General features: G+C 50.3%; 1 protein-coding gene across 11 annotated transcripts in view; it reads left to right on the top strand.

The window, feature by feature from the left end:
* The window catches only part of CYFIP1 (cytoplasmic FMR1 interacting protein 1), a 113,676-nt gene that overhangs the window by 24,008 nt on the left and 66,651 nt on the right, over window positions 1-23,017 (top strand). For 5 of the 11 annotated variants that reach the window (XM_063631207.1, XM_063631206.1, XM_063631210.1 and 2 more), the window contains exons 2-9: window positions 10,638-10,787; window positions 10,864-10,953; window positions 13,046-13,123; window positions 13,328-13,429; window positions 14,626-14,807; window positions 18,449-18,545; window positions 18,636-18,764; window positions 20,757-20,861. In XM_063631207.1, coding sequence (XP_063487277.1) covers window positions 10,653-10,787; window positions 10,864-10,953; window positions 13,046-13,123; window positions 13,328-13,429; window positions 14,626-14,807; window positions 18,449-18,545; window positions 18,636-18,764; window positions 20,757-20,861 — 918 coding nt within the window. In that variant the 5' untranslated portion in view covers window positions 10,638-10,652. Of the gene's footprint in view, window positions 1-10,637; window positions 10,788-10,863; window positions 10,954-13,045; window positions 13,124-13,327; window positions 13,430-14,625; window positions 14,808-18,448; window positions 18,546-18,635; window positions 18,765-20,756; window positions 20,862-23,017 lie in introns of those variants that run through there. The other 6 variants (XM_063631211.1, XM_055262521.2, XM_063631212.1 and 3 more) reach the window with 3 other exon arrangements.

Genomic DNA, 23,017 nt, shown 5'->3' with positions numbered 1-23,017 from the left:
AAATGCCATCATTTTGCATATAAAAGAGGAAGAAAATCAGCTCGTGCCTTGTGCACGTTTGCAGAAACATTTCATAGTTTGTCTTTGTTTGACTATGCTGTTTAGTTGGACAAGTGGAATGCTTACAAGTTGTAAAAAAATTTTTTTTTGAGACGGAGTCTTGCTCTGTTGTCCAGGCTGGAGTGCAGTGGCATGATCTCGGCTCACTGCAAGCTCCGACTCCTGGGTTCATGCTATTCTCCTGCCTCAGCCTCCCTAGTAGCTGGGACTACAGGTGCCCACCACCACACCTGGCTAATTTTTTGTATTTTTAGTAGAGACGGGGTTTCACCGTGTTAGCCAGGATGGTCTCGATCTCCTGACCTCATGACCCGCCTGCCTCGGCCTCCCAGAGTGCTGGGATTACAGGCATGAGCCACTGCGCCTGGCCAATTTTTTGTATTTTTAGTAGAGATGAGGTTTCACCGTGTTAGCCAGGATTGTCTAGATCTCCTGACCTAGTGATCCACCTGCCTCGGCCTCCCAAAGTGCTGGGATTACAGGCGTGAGCCACCGTGCCCGACCACAAGTTGTAAAATTTTTAAATGACTGGTTTGGAAATGCTGGGAAGCTCTTTCTAGCAAAGCATCCCTCCATCTCTCTCAGTGTGGGCTGCAGTGGCGGGAGTTAGCGTCGGTGTGCCGCCTGCCACAGCACTGCCGCCTGCATGGCACCGATGCCTTTGCTTCTGCATTTTCTGGATTGTGGCTTCTCCACATTTTGCAACCTTGGTGTTGAACTGTCTTGGCAGTTTCTATTTTGACACCTAAAGAGACGACTGTTCGGTCCCTGTAAAAAGCTCCCTCTTGACCTAGGGTGGAAAGAGAAGTAAATACGTCTCAAAAGTATATCCTCTAATGTGGTAAAATACAAGGTCCCTCTGTGGCCAGGGGTTGGCTGGAGCGGGCAGCCACCATTCTGCTGTGCGCTCGCTGGCATTTTGGGAGCCTGGGCCCGGCCAGAGTGGCACATGCACACTGCTGTCTCGGGGCGGCAGTGGGGCCATCTGGATGGTGCAGCCACCCGTTCCCCCTTTACCAGCCCCCACCCTTCCTGGCCACCTTCCCCGAGCCTCCCCTGAGATGCCCGTCTCCAGAGCCCTGTCTTGTTTGACTCCTTTGTTTTGTCTGGTGTCCAAGGCCGGTTTCCCACGGGGCCTGTGTTCTCCCAGGGATGCTGGCTTATTGAAGACACACACTCTCACACACATACACACTCACACATACAAACTTTTTTTTCCTTTTCCCTTTTAATCTGTTGGCACCACCTCTGCTTCCAGGTTAAAGTTAGTCTTGGCTGCTTTAATTTCCATTTCTTTTTGCAGCCTAGTAGTGTCTTTTTTCATTTTCAAGACTGTTGAGTTATGCCAGGACTCAGGGTTATGACCTACTGACTGAGCTGCCTGCTGAGCATGAGAGACAGCTCTTTCTTCCCAGCCACCTGCCCTCATGCTCCCCAGACACAGGGAAAAGGACCAAATCACATTTATTTATTTTATTTATTTATTTTTTTTGAGACAGAGTCTCACTCTGTCCCCCAGGCTGGAGTGCAGTGGCACGATCTCAGCTCACTACAACCTCTGCCTCCTGGGTTCAAGTGATTCTTGTGCCTCAGTTTCCTAAGTAGCTGGGATTACAGGCATCCACCACCATGCCCAGCTGATTTTTGTATTTTTAGTAGAGACAATATTTCGCCATGTTAGCCAGGCTGGTCTCAAACTCCTGACCTCAAGCCTCGGTCTCCCAAAGTGCTGGGATTAGAGACGTGAGCCACTGTGCCCAGCCCCAAATCACATTTAAAAAAAAATTCTGTGATTCACTGTTCTTTGTTTTGAAGCATGTGATGACTATGAGGTTTTACAAAAATCACCCTCCCATCTCCTGGGATGTCTGCTGTGTGGAGAAGTGAGGTCCAGGGCCTCTCTGGGAACTGGGTTCCCCAAGGGCAGCATGGGGAGGCACTGGCTGATGCCCTGAGCCCGTGAACTTGCAGGGGGAGTGTGGCGAGGGCTGGCCACATCTGGATGGGTTAAGGACCAGGAGCCTGGGTGGATCTGCCCGTTTTCTAGTTGGTGGAAGCACTGGTGCATGCCTCCTTTGCCTTTGCCCCTTGGCCTGCTGTCCCCAACTTTCTCCAGCATCCTCAGGGCTCTGCTGGGGCCATCAGGGCAGGAGAAGGGTTGGGTCCCTGACCCTGCTTCCCTGCCTCCCCAGCCCCTGCTGCCTGCCCACGCCAGGGCAACTCTGTCTGTGGCTCCAGCTCCGTGCTGCCTGTGTCCTGCCCCTCAGGCCTGAACCGGTCTCCAGCACCTCACTCGCACTTGGAAAGTGGCCATTTGTACCTCTGTGCCTCTGGCCTTGACCCCCTGGGTGGGCACCCAGCACTGGGTCAGGGCAGTTCTCAACCTTGCTCTACAGCTGTGGGCCCTGGGGCAGCTGGCGACCCCATCCAGCCTCCCTCCACTCATTTGCCAGTGTGTCAGGGTGGCCTCCACCTTAAGGCAGCTGTGAGGACCACTTCTTGAGACTGCATCTGTGTGGATCTGAGGCTGAGGGGCAGCCAGTGACATGTGGAAGGAAGGAGGTGGACCCATGGAGCCCCCAGCATGCCCTGTGGGCACTGCCTTTCCAGTGGGTGGCACTGGGAACCTTTGCCTCCTGCCCACCGTGGGTCCCTTGAAGCCCACTTGGGGTTCCATGATCGAGCAGGTGAGTGAGGTGTGCAGCATGATGTGCGCTCAGACGCGCAGCCAGTCTGCCACCGCCCGGTGGATGTTGCTCACTCTGCAAACTGCCCTGCAGCTCCTAGAGCAGAGGTGCATCCCGACCCACGAGACGCTTAGAGATTGACACGGGACTCTGAGGACATCACTGGAAGAGCAGCCAAGTATGATGAGTATGTCCTCCTTTGAAATCTTTATTTTAAAAAACTCTTAAATTTACAAAATAAATGAACTGATGGCTTGTTAAAACAGCAGTTCCCCTACCATATTTAAATTCATTTTTATATCTTGACAAGCTATAGGATTTGGAATCAAACTTGAGGGTTGAGAACTGCTGCTGATAGAAAATCAGTCAAGGAAGGAAAAAACATCTCTTTATGTTGTTCAGTGACATAAACCGAGGGTGGGCATGTTATTTTTGGGTTGGTTCGCCGCCTGGGGAGGCCGGGGGCACAGGCAACTGGAACTGTGGCACGGTAGCGCCTTGTGACCGAGCTCATGCAGGTCTGGCTGGCTTGTTTTGCTCCCAGCAGTGTGCTCTTTCTGCATGGAGCACGTATTATTTTCGTGATCAGCAAAATACCAGCTCGTGTGGGTTCTTACCCGGCAGACAGTGCAGGGAATCTGCGTCCCGCCTGGGTGACTCTGTCCTACCTGTTCTTGGCTCTGTGTTCATTTGCCAGGGCTACCATTAACAAAACACCACAGATCAGGCACGTATTTGGAACAGCATACAAACTGTTCTGCCGGTGCCACCAGCCAGCACTTTAGAGTTTAATAACAGGATCAGGGCCTATTTCTTTCTCTCAGTTCTGGAGCTGGGAGTCTGAGATCAGGGGGCCAGCAGGGTTGGCCTCTCTTGTGAATGGCCACCTTCTCTCTGTGTCTTCATGTGGTCTTCCCTCTGTGCCTGGTCATGCATTGCCCTGCTCTGATCAGGCCCCAAGCAGTGGACATCAGTGTACCTGTCCATGTGAGCTGAACGAGCAGAGACAGAAATGCCATCCTATTGTTTTTTGTTTTGTTTTGTTTTTGTTTTGTTTTTTTTGAGACAGTCTCGCTCTGTCACCCAGGCTGGAGTGCAGTGGCACAATCTCGGCTCACTGCAAGCTCCGCCTCCCGGGTTCACACCATTCTGCTGCCTCAGCCTCCTGAGTAGCTGGAACTACAGGCGCCCGCCACCGCGCCTGGCTAATTTTTTTGTATTTTCAGTAGAGATGGGGTTTCACTGTGTTAGCCAGGATGGTCTGGATCTCCTGACTTCGTGATCCACCTGCCTCGGCCTCCCAAAGTGCTGGGATTACAGGCGTGAGCCACCGCACCAGGCCCTGATCCTATTGTTAAACTCTAAAGTGCTGGCTGGTAGCACCGGCAGAACAGTTTGTATGCTGTTCCAAATACGTGACTTTAATTATGCTGTTGGATATTTGCACTGTGGCAGCCACTTACTTATAAAGGCTGGTCAGATACAACTGAGGCTCCATTCCAGGGGCAGTGGACACTGGCTTTGCAGTGACCAGGCCAGGCCTGGTGCTCCTGCCTGGGAATGGGGGCTTCTTAGACACAGAAGGAGACCAGAGGCTGTGCTGGATGCCAGTGCTGGGGGAAAATCCCCGTGGGACGTGGCATTCATGGGAGGACAAAAGGAGGGCCAAAAAAATCCCAGGGTGCAGGCGGCTGGAGTCAGGCATTGCCTTTGTTCTCTAGCAGTGGGATGCAGGGTCCGCTGGCAGCAGTTAGAGACGGAGCAAAGTAAATGCTCTTGAAAGAGCTTTGGGAGGTGGAACTGTGAGGAGTCAGAGAACAAGATGGGATGAGACATGAGCTCTGATGTGCCTGTGTGGAGTGGACACCACCAGGGGCCCCACGCTGGCTCTGCAGGTGGCACCCAGGCCAGACCCTGCACCCACGCTGCCAGGGCTGAGACCTTGGAGACTTGGATTTAGAGCTGATTACTCCAAGTCTGTCTAACAGGGTGAGGCAGAGGCTGTGCAAATTCGATCTACGGAAGATGCACGGACGGAGAGCCCTTGGAAGCAGGCCGGGCCCAGGCTGTGTGCGTGCGGTGACAGCTGCTTGGCATCACACACCAAAGTGGATGTGGGAGGGCTGCCTATGATCATGAAAAACCTGAAATATGAAAATGTGAAGAATAGGAGAGAACAGCAGTTTGCCACAGCAGGGCCCTGGCCAGCACTCTGCATGGTGCACTGATGACTTGAGAAATTTTATGGAAGCTGGGAGAAAAAAGAGCTTACAAAGCAGTTTGTATGATAGTATCTTGTTTCTGTAAGGGATGGTGGGATGATTGATGATAGTTTTTCTTTTTCCTTTTCCATGTTTTCTGATTAATCAGCAACAAACATTGCTATTTTTGATTGTAGTAAAATATGCATAACATAAACTTTACCCCATCTTCACCTTTTTTTTTTTTTTTTTTTTGGGATGGAGTCTCACCTCACTCTGTCGCTGGGGTCGGAGTGCAGTGGCGCGATCTCAGCTCACTGCAACCTCCGCCTCCTGTGTTCAAGTGATTCTCCTGCCTCAGCCTCCTGAGTAGCTGGGATTACAGGCGCCTGCCACTATGCTCAGCTAATTTTTTGCATTTTTAGTAGAGATGGCGTTTCACCATGTTGGCCAGGCCGGTCTCGAACTCCTGACCTCGTGATTTGCCCGCCTCGGCCTCCCGAAGTGCCAGGATTATAGGCTGGAGCCACCGTGTCCTCCCCCATCTTCACCATTTTAAGTGTACAGCTCAGTGGCGTTAAGTACATTTCACCTTATTCTGCAACCACCACCACTGTCCAGCTAGAGCGTTTCATCTTTCCAAGCGGAAACTCTGTATCCACTAAACAACAACTCCCCAGCCCCCGCACGCAGCCCCTGTCACCACTGTTCTCCTTTCTGTCTCTGAGTTTGACTGCTTTAGGTAATTCATATGAGTGGAATCATGTGGCGTTTGTGCTTTTGTGACTGGCTTATTTCACTTAGCATAAGGTCCTTAAGGTTCAACCATGTTGTAACTTGTCAGAATTTCCTTTCTTTTAAGGCTAACATTCCATTGACCACATAAATACTGTTATTTTTATACAAAGAAAGAAGTCTGCAAGCACTGGCTTGGAACAAGCTACGCATCTGGCGTTTTTCCGTGGGTTCAACAAGCTGCGCATCTGGCGTTTTTCCATGGGTTCAACAAGCTGTGCATCTGGCGTTTTTCCGTGGGTTCGACATCAGTGGTCCCTGCTGTGGATCACAGCTGACGCACGAGCAGTTCTCCCCCGAGCCTGTCTGGGGCGCTCCTCCCCACCTTCCTCCACCATGGGGTCATCTTGGCCTCTCCTGGGCAGAGGCGAGGGAGGAAGGCGAGTCCCTGTGGGTGCTGCGCGGGGTCAGGGGCTGTTGCCATGTGGGCCCTGTGGCCTCCCAGGGTGCTCGGTCCGACCTGTCTTCTCGTTGACCCGCGTGGGGCCCGGGCATGACTGGACACGCCCCCAGGCCTGTCCTGGCACTATCTGGGTTCAGGCCGCAGAAAGGGCAGACTGCGGGACCCTGGGCTGGAGCTGCAGGACACGGGCAGCCCCTATGGGGCCGAGGCATGTCCTAAGGCAGCCTGGCCCCTCCGAGCGGCATCACCCTGAGGTGCCTGCGTGGACACCGAGGGCAGGCCCCCACGCTGGCTCTGCAGGTGGCGCTGGGGCTGGACCCTGCACCCACCCGGCCGAGGCTGCCCTGCCCTGCTCCTTTCTGAGGTGTGTGGAACAGGAAGCTGTGATGTAGAGGGAAGTGGACGAGAGTTTCTGCTACATGTAGATTTCTAGTGAGGAACATGCAGCAGTGACCGGCTGCGGTCGGGGTCGTTCCCTCACGTGTCGGGGAGGTCCACGTGGCTGGCGGTGCGGCTGGTGCCTCTGTTCTCCCTGATTTCCAGTCAGTTCCTGAGAAAATGGGTGGCGTCTCCAGCCGCCATTGGGGATTGACCTGCAATTGTTTCCGTGTATCTGTGGAACCGGCCCAACACCCCACGTGGATGCCTGAGCCTGGAGACTGTACTGAACCCTGCATAGTCTATGTTTTTCCGTACTTGCATACCAGTGACAAACTTTAATTGGTAAATTAGGCACGGTAAGAAATTACAATAATAATAGAACAGTTGTAACAATATACTGTCATGAAAGTTATGTGAACGTGGTCTCTCTCTCTCACCCTTTGGTGCCCGCCGTGAGATGGCGGTGAGGTGGGCAGTGCAGGAATTGCAATGCAGCCTTAGGCTGCTGCTGACCTTGACCACCAGCCTGGCCATACCGCTGCAGTCCCATGCTGGCGACCCAGCCGGCTACTGGTGGCTCACAGGCGGGTCGCACATACAGCGTGGAGACGCTGGACAAGGGGATAGTTCGTGTCCTGGGTGGGAGGAGCAGGACGGCCTGAGAGTTTATCACCCTACTCAGAAGAGCACACAGTTTAAAACTTATGGAGTGTTTGTGAATGGAGTTTTCCGTTTAATATTTTTGGAGTGCAGTTGACCTCTGGTCATTGAAATCGCGGAAAGTGAAACTGAGATTCAGGGGTGGCTATGGCATTTCTCCTTCCAGCTCTGTCAGCTTTTGCCTGGTGTAACGTGAAGGAAGCTTTTTGGCCGGGTGCATTCACATTGAGGGTTGTTCTGGCTCCTTGGGGAGCTGACCCCTTCCTTCTCTCTCTCTGATGAGTTCCTTGCTCGGAGGCTGGCTGAGTCTGGAACTGACCCCTTCTCTCTTTCTGATGAGTTCCTTGCTCCGAGGCTGGCTGAGTCTGGAGCTGACCCCTTCCTTCTCTCTCTCTGATGAGTTCCTTGCTTGGAGGCTGGCTGAGTCTGGTGCTGACATAGCCACCCCAGCTTCCTTTTGGCCAGCGCTTGCCTGGTTCACCTTTTTCCCCTTTTGCTTTCGACTTATCTACCTGTATCAGTATATTTGAAGTAAGCTTCTTGTAGATGGCATGTGGTTGGGTTAGGATTTTATTTATCTATTCTGACAACCTCTTCTAATTGGTGTTTTTAGATTATTATGATAGTGTAATTATCAATGTGTTTCAATTCAGGTCTACCATTTTATTATCTAACTTCTGTTAGATCACTATCTTTATCATTGCTCTATTTCCTTTTAGGTTTTTTAAAACATATTGTAGTATTCTGTTTTAATTTATTCTAAATTATATGTTATCTATTTTGCTTTGGATAGCTTTTTAAAAAAATATTTTAAATTTTTTCTTTTTTTTAAAAGAGACAGGATTTCACTGTGTTGCCCAGGCAGGCCTTGAACTCCTGGACTCAAGCGATCCTCCCTTCTCAGCCTCCCAAGTAGCTGGGACTGGCTGTACAGCTTTCTTCGGTGGTTGCTCTAAGGATTTCGAAGTCCATGCTGCTAAGGATCTGAAAAGTCTGCTTTTTACCACTTCTAGAGGGACATAGAAATCTTACCCCATCCAGGTTTCCCCTCCCCCTTTTAGATTACATTTGTCTTGTTTATATGATTTATACAATTATGTACGTAGAAATATTTTCTAATTTACATGTTATGTATTTGTGTAATTTACATTTATGTACACTGAAAGGCCCATCAGACAGTACTTTGATTTTTGCTTTCAACCGCCAAGCACTTTGGAAGAGCTGTGGGGTCATGTGTCCTGCGCCCTTGCCCCTTACCCTGCCTACTGCCTCTGCTACGTGGTTCACGGCCCACGCCTCCTTCCACCTCCCTTCCTGTCAGCCTGAACCGCTGGCCAGCATGCTCTTTATTTTCCTCCTCTGCCCACGTCCTGGCTTCACCTTCCTTCCTGGAAGACGCATTCCCACCTTGAGGGAGGATCCTGAGTTGGCACCTCCCCGCTTTAGGTTTAGGCACATTGTGCCCGCCCTCCAGCCTGCCTGGTCCCCGCTTTAGGCTTAGGCACATTGTGCCCACCCTCCAGCCTGCCTGGTCCCGGGGGGAATTCACGGCCCTCCCACTGTTGCTCTGTGCTCTGCCGGGCATCCCGCTGTTTTCAAGATTTCAAGTTTCTCCCGCTGTTTTCAAGATCCGTTTTCCTTTATCTTTAGCGTTCAGCAGTTTGACCGTGATGTGTCTGGGTGTGGATTTCTTGTTTGTCTTGTTTGGGATCCTTAGAGCTTCTTGAATCTGTAGACAAAAGACTTTCTCCAAATTTAGGGTGTTTTTTTGTCATTTTTTTCAGCTGTTTTTCATCACTGCTTGGTTTCCCCTTTTCCTTTTGCACTCTGATGACACAGATGTTAGACCTTTTCTCTTGTCCCAAAGATCCCCAAAATTTTTTCAATCTTTTTTCTCTCTGGTATTCAGATTAGAACACTTACATTGCTCTATCTTCAAGTTCACTGAATCTTTCCTCAGGTTTTTTTTTTTTTTTTTACATTTCAGTAGTGTGTCTTTTAGTTTTGAAATTTCCATTTGGTTCTTCTTTATATGTTGTTTTGTTTGCCTTTTGCTGATTTCCATTTTTTCATTCAGTTTGGGAGTGTTAAAATCGTTAGAGCATTTCATAGCACAGTAATTGCTTTAAAGTTGGGTGGATAATTGCAACACCTGTGTTATTTTGGTATCTGTTGACTGTCTTTTGCTGTAGGAGCTCAGATATTCCTCATTTTTTGTGTGCTGAGTAATCTGGGCTGTAAGTGGATGGTTGGATGTTATGATATGAGATCTGGGTCTTGTTAAAATCCTAGGAGGATGTTGATATTTTTATTTTAGAAAGCAAACACCCTGAGGAGACTTGGGCTGTGGTTCTGACTTGACTTCAGTGGGTGGCAGCTCCATGTCAATTCTGGCTTCACAGCCCCCTGCACTGCCACTTGGACCTGTCCCCTGTGTGCCGCTGGTGGTTGTCTGGCTGTGGTCTCAGGGTTTGGGGTGTGAAGAGGATCAGATCCACACCCCTGCAGCTTGAGGATGGGCTTGAAGCTGATGAGCAATTTTGTCGGCTGGCTCTTCTGAGCTGCTTCCTCTCCACACTGCCACTGGGGCTTCCTGGGTCCCTGGAGCTTCCCTTCTCCACCCTCAGCCAGTGCACTGGGACCAGCTACCCGTTCCACTGTGCACTTCCATGCCTGCGCCAGTGCTGGAGGAGGGATTTGGGGCTCCTTCTGTTCAGTGTCTCCTCCAGGCCACCTGCTGCTCTTTCCTTCATAGAATGCGGCTCAGCTGCCTCTGGTCCCATCCTGGGGCAGAGCTGCTCCTGAGTACCCTTCAGCAGAAGGCAGATTGCCCCCTCTCCCTGGAGCTGGCACTGAAGGTGTGTTTAGACGATGTCTGCCTTCATTTCTGCACCTCTGCTCCAGCTGCGGTGTGGCACTTTCTGTCCCCTGCAGCAGCCCCGTACTCCTTGTAATCTCAGCCTGTCTGTGCAGCTAGACAGCTGGTGTTGGGCGACAGGGCGCTCGTCTTTTCCATGTCAGGCCCTAGCCTGTTTGGAGGCATCACCTGGGAGGTGGCTGCATTTAGGGAGGCTCTGCTGGGCGGATGTGGCGTCGGAGAGGCGCCGCCCCTCCAGCACTTTGAGGGGGTTGTCAGACCCTCCAGAGAGTCCTCAGCACCAGCAACTCAGGATGGCGGCCCCTATGGTGGGAAGGATGGCGGGAACCACGTCCCCCACACTGTGACCCTCCTGGAGGCCAGAAAAGCCTGTTCTCAGCGAGTGTGGAAGGATAAGCTGCACAGGGCCTCCCAGTCTGCTGGCCCGCATGCTCTGAGAGAGACGCACGACTCCCAAGGACTGAGCGTGCCCGTGTCAGCCATGTCCAGTGCCCTCGGGAGAGCGGGAAGGGGTTAGAGGCCTGAGTACCCAACCTCGAAGCTTGTCGGGTGCCCCCTCCTTCTCCTCACAGAACAGGGGTCCTTGTATGTTGTTCCAGCCCAGGATGGCGGCCCAGGTGACGCTGGAGGACGCGCTGTCCAACGTGGACCTCCTGGAGGAGCTGCCCCTGCCCGACCAGCAGCCCTGCATCGAGCCCCCGCCATCCTCGCTGCTGTACCAGGTGGGTGCCCAGCAGCTGTGGGGCGCACAGCCTGTGCTTCGACCCCACATGATGTTTTTCTCTTCCTTTCCTTCAGCCAAATTTCAACACTAACTTTGAAGACAGAAATGCATTTGTTACTGGCATCGCAAGATACATCGAACAAGCCACCGTCCACTCTAGCATGGTAATGTTGCAGTGTGTCTTTGTTTCTCTCTGCAGAGAAGGGCGTGTTTGAAGGGCAGATGTATACTTTTTGGTATTATCCCAATAGATTATGCAGTGAGGAAAAAGAGAAGAAAATGAATGAAATGCCTTATATTTTTAAGACAGTCGTTGCTTTTCTTAGTATAAAAACAATACATGCTGTTTCTGAAAATTCAGTGTCTCTGGCCCAGAGAAAACCTTTGTCAGCGTTTCGAGGGCGCGCCTGCCCTGTTAATGCTCATTCCCTCTCCAGATCTGCACCCACACCCACCAGGTATGTTCCCATATGAGATTTAGATTTATAAATGAATTGCATTGTTATTATAGTTCTGCTTTTTTTTTTTGAGACAGTCTTGCTCTGCCAACCAGGCTGGAGTGCAGTGGCACGATCTTGGTTCACTGCGACCTCCGCCTCCCAGGTTCAAGCAGTTCTTGTGCCCCAGCCTCCTGAGTAGCTGAGACTACTGGCGCCCACCACTATGCCCAGCTAATTTTTGTATTTTTAGTAAAGACAGGGTTTCACTATGTTGGCCGGGCTGGTCTCGAACTCCTGACCTCAGGTGATCTGCCCACCTCAGCCTCCCAAAGTGCTGGGATTACAGGCATGAGCCACCACACCTAGCTAGTTCTGCATTTTAATGATCTCATGAACATGTTTTCTTTCTTTTTTTGAGATGGTCTCACTCAGATTGTCCAGGCTAGAGTGCAGTGGTGTGATTAGGGCTCACTGCAGCCTCAACCTCCCGTGCTCAAGCAATCCTCCCACCTCTGCCACCTGAGTAGCTGGGACTACAGGCACACACCATCATGCCCATCTACTTTTTTGTACTTTTTGTAGAGGCGAGGTCTCACCATGTTGCCCAGGTTGGTCTCGAATTCCTGGACTCAAGGAATCCGCCCACCCAGCCTCCCAAAGTACTGGGATTATAGCCTCAGCCACTGCACCTGGACAAGAATATTTTCATGCCATGAAAATGTGCTAGAGAAAGCAATCCTTAATGGCTACGTAAACCATTTTGTAAATGTCCACAATTCAACTATTTTTGCACATTTACTTCATTTCCTCTTTTATGTCATATAATAAAAAAATGCTGCAGGCCGGGCGCAGTGGCTCACGCCTGTAATCCTAGCATTTTGGGTGGCCAAAGTGGGCAGATCACCTAAGGTCAGGAGTTCGAGACCAGCCTGGCCAACATGGTGAAACCCTGTCTCTACTAAAAAAAAAAAAAAAAAAATTAACCGGGCATGGTGGTGCACGCCTGTAATCCCAGCTACTCGGGAGGCTGAGGCAAGAGAATCACTTGAACCTGGGAGGCAGAGGTTGTAGTGAGCTGAGATCGTGCCACTGCACTCCAGCCTGGGGGACAGAGCAAGACTCGTCTCAAAAAAAAAAAAAAAAAAAAAAAAAAATACTGTGACGAACATCTCACTAAATACAGACTAGATTTAAGAGCATCTATTTGATTTTTACCAAAGGAAACAATGTTAAAGAGTGGAAAGCAAAAGCAGTTTTACAGCAGTGATGACAGTCCTCTTCCCATGGACTCTCTACCTAGATTTTAAGTGCCGTGGGCACGCTCCTAACTTTTCCTCCTGCACACCTGGGGCCGGCAGCCCTGCCTCTAGTCCTCTCTGGGACCGGGAGGCCCTGTGAGCCGGTGAGGAGGCCATGGGGATCCTGTGTGTGCTCATACTGGGCAGGGCGTCTGCCCTGAGCCCTTCCTCTGTGTTCCCAACTGCAGGTCTCATGGCCAGCAGGTTGTTGAGGGCTGGGTGGAGCCAAGGTGTAACGCCTGTGGCACCCCTCAGAGATGCCTGCGTGGCACCCCTCAGAGATGCCTGCATGTCACCGACACCCCTCTCACCTACAGAAGCCGTGGGGTGTTTTGGGTGGTCATTGTGGCCCCCAGCGTCGCACCTCAGCGTCACTAGCTTCTGGCAGCTGTCTCTTGGCACACAGGCCACAGTGCTTAGGATAGTTCGTGGCACTTTGTCTGGATTTTAGCAACTGGCATCTGCTTTTCATGCTAGTTCCCCCGCCTGCCTTTGATTTGCCCTATGTTCCATTGCAGAACGAGATGCTGGAGGAGGGCCAAGAATATGCTGTCATGCTGTACACCTGGAGGAGCTGCTCCCGGGCCATCCCACAGGTGCCACGCTCGCCTGGCTCTTCCCCTCCAGCCACACCCTGCCAGGCCCCTGCCACACCACACCCCTGCCCCTGCCATGCCTGGCCCACTCTCCTCCCAGTTCTAACCCCACAGCAGGGTGGGATCACTAGCTCTAGAAACCCAGCAGCTGCTTCTGGCTAGATCTTGAAGCCTCTTATGTCATCCTTTTTTCTTTATTCCCAGGTGAAATGTAACGAGCAGCCTAACAGAGTGGAAATTTACGAGAAAACCGTGGAGGTTCTAGAGCCTGAGGTCACAAAACTGATGAATTTTATGTACTTCCAGGTAAAATGGCAAATAATCCGGGGGGGTGCAACACCGAGGGGTGGGTTGCTGACGCCTTCCTACCCATCACTGTCACTGTGAACACCCTGAACAGAGTGCCTGTAAATTAAAGCAACCAGTTTCTGAGACAAAAGGGACCAAGCCTTTGACAGTCTAAAGTTCCTCATGCCCTTTCGGAATCAACGCTCCTTTTGTGGTTCACTTCTCTTCTCTGAGAGTGATTTTGTGTTTCCTTCATGGAGCCTGCTTTCTGTCAGTTTCAAGTACAATGCTTTGACTTTTTGCCAGTTTGTATTTTTTTTTTTTTTTTTCTGAGACAGAGTCTCGCTCTGTCACCCAGACTGGAGTGCAATGGCGCGATCTTGGCTCACTGCAACCTCCGCCTCCCAGGTTCAAGCGATTCTCCTGCCTCAGCCTCCCGAGTAGCTGGGATTACAGGTGCCCGCCACCATGCCCAGCTAATTTTTGTATTTTTAGTGGAGACAGGGTTTCACCATGTTGGCCAGGCTGGTCTTGAATTCCTGACCTCAGGTGATCTGCCCATCTTGGCCTCCCAAAATGCTGGGATTACAGGTGTGAGCCACCATGCCTGGCCAGTTTGTACTTTTGATTCGTCTGCTCTTTCAGGTATTTTCTTGCTGTTAGCCTCACCCTGACTGTCCATTCCTGGTGGTCCTTGCCCTGGCCTTGGTTAGGCAAGAAGTAGCCACATGGAAGGGACTTGCTGCTTTTTAAAGAAGTATTTTGGAAATATCTAGATTTTTTATGATGGTGTCCTTCAGCAAAGGGAGGAGATGGAACTAACTAGGAGATGAATTTTTGTTTTACCTTGAAAGTTACCAAGAGGAAAAAAATCTCTCCCACTTTTCACTTCTGAAAGTTAGAACATTGAATTTTACAGGCGTTTTATTGAAGCATTTTGCTCAGTAATTTTTGCTGGAATAATCAGCAAGATTTTGTTACTTTAGTGATGTAGTTGGCAAAGTGCAAGTCAAGTAACGATGGTGCAGAGCAGGCCGTGGGAGCTGCTTTCAGGAAGGGGTCTGGTTGCCCGCATTGTAAACACTTGGGCCTGGAGCCTCACTGGGCAGGTCGTTTCTCATCAAGGAGCAGTGACTGCAGGTACTTGAAGCAGGGACATGGGCTTGGCTCCTCACTGACCTGCAGCTTTCTGCCCTCCTGCTTCCTCTGCACAGAGAAATGCCATTGAGCGTTTCTGTGGGGAGGTGAGGCGCCTGTGCCACGCCGAGAGGAGGAAGGACTTCGTGTCAGAAGCCTACCTGATCACACTGGGCAAGTTCATCAACATGTTCGCTGTGCTGGACGAGCTGAAGAACATGAAGTGCAGTGTGAAGAACGACCACTCAGCGTACAAGAGGTGAGCACCGGCCTTGCGCACCGCGGGCCCTCCCAAGAGCACCCAGCTCAGTGGCCTGCCTTGTGCACAGCAAGTGTACATCTTTGTGTGCTGAAGTCGTCACTTCTGGTAGGCAGCAGCTACATCTCAGTGTCAGGGCTGTGTGAGCACCTGCTCCGAGGGATAAGGTGAGGGGAGCCAGCAGATAAGTGCATATCGTGGCTTTGCACAGCTAGAGCAGGCTCTTCGTGCCCTGGCTGTCCTCAGATGTCACGGAGGACCTTCGAGCCCCTGGGAAGACAGACACGCACAAGATGTAAGCCTAGCTCACAGAGCACAGGCATCTGGCTCAGGGAGCATCTTGGCAAGGGGGCAGGTGACCTCTGCAGCCCACCTTGGGCGTTGGGGCTGCAGTCCTCGGTGCCAGTCACTCGCCAGCGGGGGTCCCCGGCACATGAGCACCATCCCAGCAACGTGCAGACATGGCCCATGCACAGTCACAGGGTGTCTCGGGGTCACACTGTGCTTCCAGGTCCTCTCCCTGGCGGTTTTCTTTCTGGATGTAGAGAGCTTCTGGAGAAGCTAGCCTCTGGAGAGGCTGGCAAGACGAGCAGAAGAGGCAGGCATGGCTCGGTGTGTGCTTCTGGAGCAGTGTGGGGCAGTGGGTGGCCGATGGGCATTCGGTGACACTCGGCGCACTGCCGACCGGCGTTGGGTGACACTCAGTGCGCTGTCTCCTGATGCTCTTGCTCTGCTTCATCTGTGCTCAGTGCTTTTGAAGACGTGTTTTGCTGAAATGAGATGCTAATTTCAATTTCCTCTGCTAAGTAAGGCATCTTAGCTCTAAAATTAAATTCAAAGAGAGCTTACTTTGCATCTGAATATGCTCTAGTTATGTTGCATTTTAAATCATACAACTGTTGCTATGTCTTTATTTAAAAAACCCACTTGGGACAAAATGAGGCAGCAGTAGGAGTCGAGCTAGGTCAGGCAGAATTTTAAGCCTCATTCATGTGAAATAATGCAGTGTTCCATTTATCACTAAAATCATCAGCTCTGCACAGAAGTCTAGATCTTCAGAACTAGAGAAAGGTCTCTGGAGTTGACCTGTGAGTCCCTCTTGGGGCGGAAGTCTGAAGGGTCCCTGTTTGATAACAGCATCTGTGGGATTCTAGCATCGAGACTCACTGGTTGGAGTGGGCTCCTGGTCCCAGCCGCCCAACCCAGTTGCTGTGTGATTTTAAGCGGCCTTCTCAGCCGCCGTTTGGGCTTTGTCAGGGAAATGGGGGAGGTGGTTTTCAATATTTAAAAGTATTTAAAAGTTGTGTGTGTTTTTTTTTTTCTTTTTTTCCTTTTAGCACTAGCACCTTTATTCTAAAGCCTAGTCTGTAAAACAGTTTACAGATGGGGCTGCTGTGTGCAAAGCTGGGGGAAGGAGGGTTTCCCCTCCAGCAGCCCCCTTCCCCAGTGTCTTCACCACCTTCAGGTTCCCCTGAGCACCAAAGAGTGGGCCTGGGGCAGCTCCGTATCTCTTACTGCTGCTTCTTCCTCTGACCTCTGTCTGGGACCCCTGTTGGTTCATCTTTCCAGACCATCGCCCCCACCCCTCCCAAGACCCCCACCACACACACACACACACCTGGCTCTTTTGGCACCTGCTGGTAGCTACTAGTATAACCTCTTCTAAGTGTCAATGCCAAGATAACTCATGTGGTTATGGTGAGGCTTGAGGAAAATAGAAAACAGTATCTTTGACCATTTCCTTAGTCTCCCCACCCGCCACCTCAGCAACTACTCAAATCAATAAAGCTCAAATCAATGGCTCACACCTGTAATCCCAGCACCTTGAGAGGCTGAGGCAGAAGGATCACTTGAGCCCAGGAATTTGAGACCAGCCTGGGTAACATAGCAAGACCCCATCTCTAAAAAAAACAAGAGCAAAATAAACTAGCCAGGTGTGGTGGCATGCACCTGTGGTCCCAGCTACTCGGGACGCTGAGGTTGGAGAATCACTTGAGCCCAGGAGGTAGAGGCTGCAGTGAGCTGTGATTGTACCACTGTACTCCAGCCTGGGTGACAGAGTGAGACCCTGTGTCTATTTAAAAAAAAAAAGGAAACATGGTTTTTTCTTTTTGAGACAGAGTCTCACTGGCCCAGGCTGGGGTGCGGTGGCACGATCTTGGCTCACTGCAACCTCTGCGTCTCCTGGATTCAAGCAATTCGCCTGCCTCAGCCTCCCGAGTAGTTGGAATTACAGGTGTGAGCCACCACACCGGGCTAATTTTTGTATTTTTAGTGGAGATGGGGTTTCACCATGTTGGCCAGGCTGGTGTTGAACTCCTGACCTCAAGTGATTTGCCTGCCTCATTCTCCCAAAATGCTGGGATTACTGGCATGAGCCACCATGCCCCACCCTGGAAACATGTTTAAAAAGGCAAGGAATATTACTGTATCAGTTAATATTAGGTTTAACTGTATGCAATTGTTTAAAGCCCAGGGAAATAACAGTGGCTTTAAAAAGATTGCAGTTTATTTCTCTGTCTCCTGAAAAGTCCAGAATTGGGTGGTCTGCAGCTGATTGAGGCTTTACGGGACCCAAGGCTCCTGTGGTCCTGTGGCTCCACTTCAGGTGTTGCCTCCTGGTCCTAGATGGTTGCTTAAGCTCCAGCTGTCATTTCTCCATTCCAGTCAGCAGGCAGAAAGGGGGAAAGATGGGCTCCATGCTTCCTTATGAGTAAACTTCGAGTGCTCGTCAGTATCTTGCATTATATCTCATGGCCTAGTCCTTGGTCACGTAGCCACAGCTAGCTGCAGGGTAGGCGAGGCACACAGAATGTGTGGGGCTCCCTGGAATGTGTGTTCCACAGAAATGCAGGGCTCGTTCCTAAGGAGGAAGGGGAGGAAGTGAATGTTGGTGTAGGTTATCAGCCTTTGCCTTGGTAACTTTTAAAACTAAACCCCCAAGGTTCTGGGTTGCACAAACCTGTCCTTATGTGGGCCGTTTCCACTGAACTTTCTTGTGGGACAGCCGCAGATGATCAGAATCCTCACACCCCACCTTCACCCTGCCCTGCCAGACCTCGCAGGCTCAGCATGGCCTTGCGGTATTGTATTGTTGGGCCTCACTGTATGGGTGTAGCTACAAATTGGTGGCAGGCCAGGGCTCTGTCTCAGGACCTTGGGCACCAGTGGTCCCTGAGGTGGCCTGGGGAGGTGTGGTCCAGAGGGTTCCCAGCAGAGAACCTCAGCAGTGCTGGCCGGCTTCATGGCAGGGCTTGTGGGAGTCACGGAGATGGCAGTGGCCCTTCTCAGACTTGGGGTCCAGGAGCCCTGTGCCCCCTAGATGAGGTGGGCGTCCACGAGTGTAGGACAGAGGCCAGTGTGCAGGGACCCTGCAGGAAGCCCATTGGCTGTGACCAGCAGGGTGGAGAGCTGTCCTGGGCTGTGCAGGACACGTCTAAGTTGGCAGAAGACTGACCTGGAGTGCAGGGCCAGAGATGCCTGAAAAGGCTGAAATCATAGCTGGCTTCTGAGATTGACCCACATTTCTGCAGATGACTGTAGGGGAAAGGGATACCACTCGAACCAGGCTTTTTTTTTTTTTTTTTTTTTTTATGTGGCACGTTCGTGCATTTTGGGATGAACTCTTTTTATTTTCAAAGGGCTGCTCAGTTTTTACGTAAAATGGCAGATCCACAGTCCATCCAGGAATCGCAGAATCTGTCCATGTTCCTGGCCAATCATAACAAGATCACACAGGTAAGGCTGGTGTTTGCACACTCAGGGTGATGGGCCAAGCAGCCGGCTGGGCGCCAGGCCCATGCATGAGTCTCTTGCTCTGTGTTTCAGTCTCTGCAGCAGCAGCTCGAAGTGATTTCTGGCTACGAAGAGCTCCTGGCAGACATCGTGAATCTGTGTGTGGATTACTACGAGAACAGGATGTATTTGACGCCCAGTGAGAAACACATGCTTCTCAAAGTACGTGTGTGGGGACGCCATCCCATGGCACTGCCGAGGGACAACCTTACTCTTGTCAATAGGCTGTGCTTTATCTAGAATCCTTTTGACTGCTGTGTCTTATTTGCACGCTGTCATGTGTGTGAACAGCGTCCTGCCCTTGCACACAGCCTGCGCAACAGGCTCTCAACACACCCCACGAGTGTGTCACACACTGACCCTGGGAGAAGGTGCTGGCCAGGAGGTCCGGGTCAAGGATTCTCAGCTTTTTTTTTTTTTTAAGCTGCTTTTTGTTTTATTCTTGAGGCAGGGTGTTGCTTTTGCCCAGGCTGGAGTGCAGTGGCACGATCACGGCTCACTGTAGCCTCAACCTCCTGGGCTCAAGTGATCCTCCCACCTCAGCCTCCTAAGTAGCTGGGACTACAGGTGCACGCCACCAAGCCTGGCTAATTTTTAAATTTTTTGTAGAGAGAATCTTGCCATGTTGTACAGGCTGTTCTCAAACTCCTGGGCTCAAGGGACCCTCTTGCCTCAGCCTCCCAAAGCTCTGTGAATACAAGCTTGAGCCACTGCACCCAGCCTTTTTTTTTTTTTTTTTTTTTTTTTTTTGAGACAGGGTCTTGCTCTGTCCCCCAGGCTGGATGCAGTGGCACGGACACAGCTCACTATAGCCTTGACCTCCTTGGCTCAAGTGATCTTTCTGCCTCAGGCTCCTGAGTAACTGGGACCACAGGCACTTGCACCAATGCCCAGCTAAGTTTTTGAATTTTTGTAGATACAAGATCTCACTTTGTTGCCCCGGCTGGCCTTGAACTCCTGGGCCCAAGCAATCTTCTTGCCTTATCCCCCACAAAGTGCTGGGATTACAGGCATAAGCCACCATGCCCAGCCTTTAAGCTGCTTTGTGACAGAAGTTATCCAAGATTCTACTTGTCAAGCATGTGATTCCTAGGACTTTGATACCTTGTGTCACATAATTAAAGTAGCCTTTTGTTGGTTCACCATATTCTTTATTACTCTGTTCAAATTAGGAAGGTTTCCATCTGTGTTTCTCACGGGAAAGATGGGCGGCAGTTCCGCTGTTCCCTTTGCTCTGTTCTCCACCTCTGCAGGGTGGCCTTGGGGGACCCTTTGCTGGGCGTCCCGCCAGCCCAGCCCCCAGACTCCTCCTGAGCAGGCAAGCACTGCCCACGGAGTGCTTTGTGACAGCAGAAACATTGTGTCTGCACCAGCTGGTGTGGGAGCCCTGGCCATGAGCCCCTGTGGAGCACTGGAGCATGCAGGTGGCTAGTCCACGCTAAGAATTTTTAGTTTGTGACTGGGCACGGTGGCTCATGCCTGTAATCCCAGCACTTTGGGAGTTGAGGTGGGTGGATCACTTGAGGTCAGAAGTTTTACACCAGCCTGACCAACATGTTGAAACCCCATCTCTACTAAAAATACAAAAAAAATTAGCCAAGCGTGGTAGTCATGGGTGCCTGTAATCCCAACTACTTGGGAGGCTGAGGCAGGAGAATCGCTTGAACCTGGGAGGCAGAGGTTGCAGTGAGCTGAGATGGCGCCACTGCACTCCAGCCTGGGTGACAGAGCAAGACTCCATCTCAAAAAAAAAAAAAAAAATTTTTTTTTTTAGTTTGCATACACCGAAACTTAACTGGTTACATGTGGCTGCATATTGGACATTACTTTTAATGGGAAAAAAAACCGCAATTACTTTTGCACCAACCTAGTAGCTCCAGAATAGCCCTACCGCTTGGGTTAGGCTAGGGTAGAGGATTTGTTTTTTTCCACTTTTAGCAACTGACTTGGAAGCCCAGCCCCGCTTTGTATCCCAGTTTCACTAAGAATAAAATGATGCATTTCAAGCACCAGACAAGCAGCCTAAAGATAGATCTTTGTGATCTATTTCAAATTGTGCCTTCAAAGTCGTCAGCTGTAACAGTGTAAGTCCTTATGGGTAGTGAAATTCGCAGTTCTGAGCTTTGTCACGTCATTCATTTTGTGGCTTTTCAGGTCATGGGATTTGGTCTGTACCTGATGGATGGGAGTGTCAGTAACATCTATAAGTTAGATGCCAAGAAAAGAATAAACTTATCCAAAATTGACAAGTACTTCAAGGTGAGTTACATGTTTTTAGATCAATGTTTCTATTGATTTGTGTGCACTTTGAATTTTGGGAAAGTGAGCCCCTGTGTGACCGTGATCTATATCAGGAAACGCTGGGGCTGGGTGGAGTCTGTGACACGCACCTTCTCCCGTCTGCAGAGGTGACCACGCTTTCTCTTTCCTTTTGCCGTGTGCTGGTTTTGCCTGGGCGGAGCTTTATACAGATAGAATTGTGCTATTTGTACTCTTCTGCGTCCGGCTGCTGTCACCAGCCTCTTGTTTGTGAGGTACATCCTGGAGGAAGCCTGTAGCTACAGCTTGTAGCTTTCGGTTGTGGTGTAGTTTTCTATCTGACTACACCGTAACTTATCCGTTCCGATGTTGGCGGGCTCTCGGATGTTCCCGAGTTTTGGCGTGTCCAAACAGTGCAGCTCTGGTCGACTGTCCTCTGTTGGGTGCATACCCAGGAGAGGGACCGGGGGTCACAGGGCAGATCTGTTTTCAGTGTTAGTAGTTACCTACAGCCTGATGACGTTCCAGCACAGCTGTCCTGATCTGCATTCCCGTCAGCAGTGAGAGAACGCGCCGCTGGTGCCACATCAGTACTTAGCACTGTCTTTTTTGGGGTGGGGGGACATCCTGAGGATGCGTACAGCATTGAGATTGTATTGGCTAGTGTTTCATTGTAGTTTCGTTCATGTTTCCCTAATGGCTTTCCATGTTATTAGCATGTTCCCTTTGTGATGTGCCACTTCAAGTCTTTTGCTCTTTTTTCCCTATTGATTTATAGTTCTTTATATATTCTGGATACATGTCCCTTGTTGGACACAAGTGAGTTTTTTGTTTGTTTGTTTTGTTTTGTTTTTGAGACAGGCTCTCGCTCTGTCATCCAGGCTGGAGTGTAGCAGGCCTTGGTGATTCCTCCCACCTCAGCCTCTCAACTAGCTGGGACTGCAGGTGCTTGCCATCATGCTTGGCTAGTTTTTAAACTTTTAGTAGCAACGAGGGCTCCCTATGTTGCCCAGGCTGGTGTCGAACTCCTGGCCTCAAGCAGTCCTCCAGCCCGGGCCTCTCAAAGTGCCAAGATTACAAGCCTGAGCCACTGCACCTGGCCTTACGTTTTAATATACATATATTCTCCCCTAAGAGGCTTACCCTTTCACTTTTTCCCAGCTTTATCAAGGTATAATTGACAAGTAAAAATTGTATGTTTATGGTATACGGTGTGATGTTTTGATACACATACACATTGTGAAATGATGAATTCAAGCTAATTTAACATGTCCATTACCTAACACACATTTTTTTTATTTTGTGATGAGAACACTTAAGATGTACTCTTTTAGCATATTTTAAGCATTCAATGCATTGTTATTAACCATAGCTACTGTGCCATAGATGAGGTCTTCAGAACTTACCTATACTGCGGAATTGAAACTTTATATGCTTTGACCAGTATATTCCCTTCCTCCTCCTGCCTCCAGTAGCCTTTTCGCGTTCTTGATGGTGTCATTTGCTGAACAGAAGTTGGTCATTTTAGTGTAGTCCCATATATGAATCTTTTCATTAATGTCCACCTAAATAAATCTTTGCAGCCATCCAGCTCATGAGACGTTTCTGCTGTGTTAGCTTCTAGAAGCATTCTGTCTCCTTTTTCACCTAGATCTAATCCCCCTGGAACTGACTTCTGCGCGTGGTAGGAGGTAGGGGTTTCGCGTCCTTGGATCTTTCCCAGTATGGCTCCCCAGTTGGGCCTGCCCATTTATTGCAAAGCCCATTGTTCTGCAGTGCTGCTCAGGTCATGAATCTGTCTGTGGCTCTGTCCAGGTTCTCTGTCCTATCCACAAGCCTCCCTCCCTGCTCCAGGGCCACACTGCCTTAATTGTTGGAGCTTTCTAACAGGACTCCTAATCTGGAAGGGTGTGTCTTCCAGTTTTGTCCTTCAGGATAGTCCCAGATATCATCCCTTCCCCTTTGGAAATGCATGTTAGAATCGATTTCCTGATTTACACACACTATCCCCCCAAAACCATTTTTTTTCTTCTGAAATATTGACTGGGATTGATTATAGATCCATTTTGAGAGAATGGACATTTAAAAAATTTGAAGCCTTCCTAGGCACAAGCATGATCTATTTCTCCATTTACTGAGAACTTTTTCTAGAATGT

The sequence above is a fragment of the Symphalangus syndactylus genome, chromosome 22, assembly GCF_028878055.3.
Source record: "Symphalangus syndactylus isolate Jambi chromosome 22, NHGRI_mSymSyn1-v2.1_pri, whole genome shotgun sequence".
NCBI lineage: Eukaryota > Metazoa > Chordata > Mammalia > Primates > Hylobatidae > Symphalangus > Symphalangus syndactylus.
The sequence above is the reverse complement of the archived record's forward strand: the minus strand, read 5'-3'. Positions and strand labels throughout refer to the sequence as shown.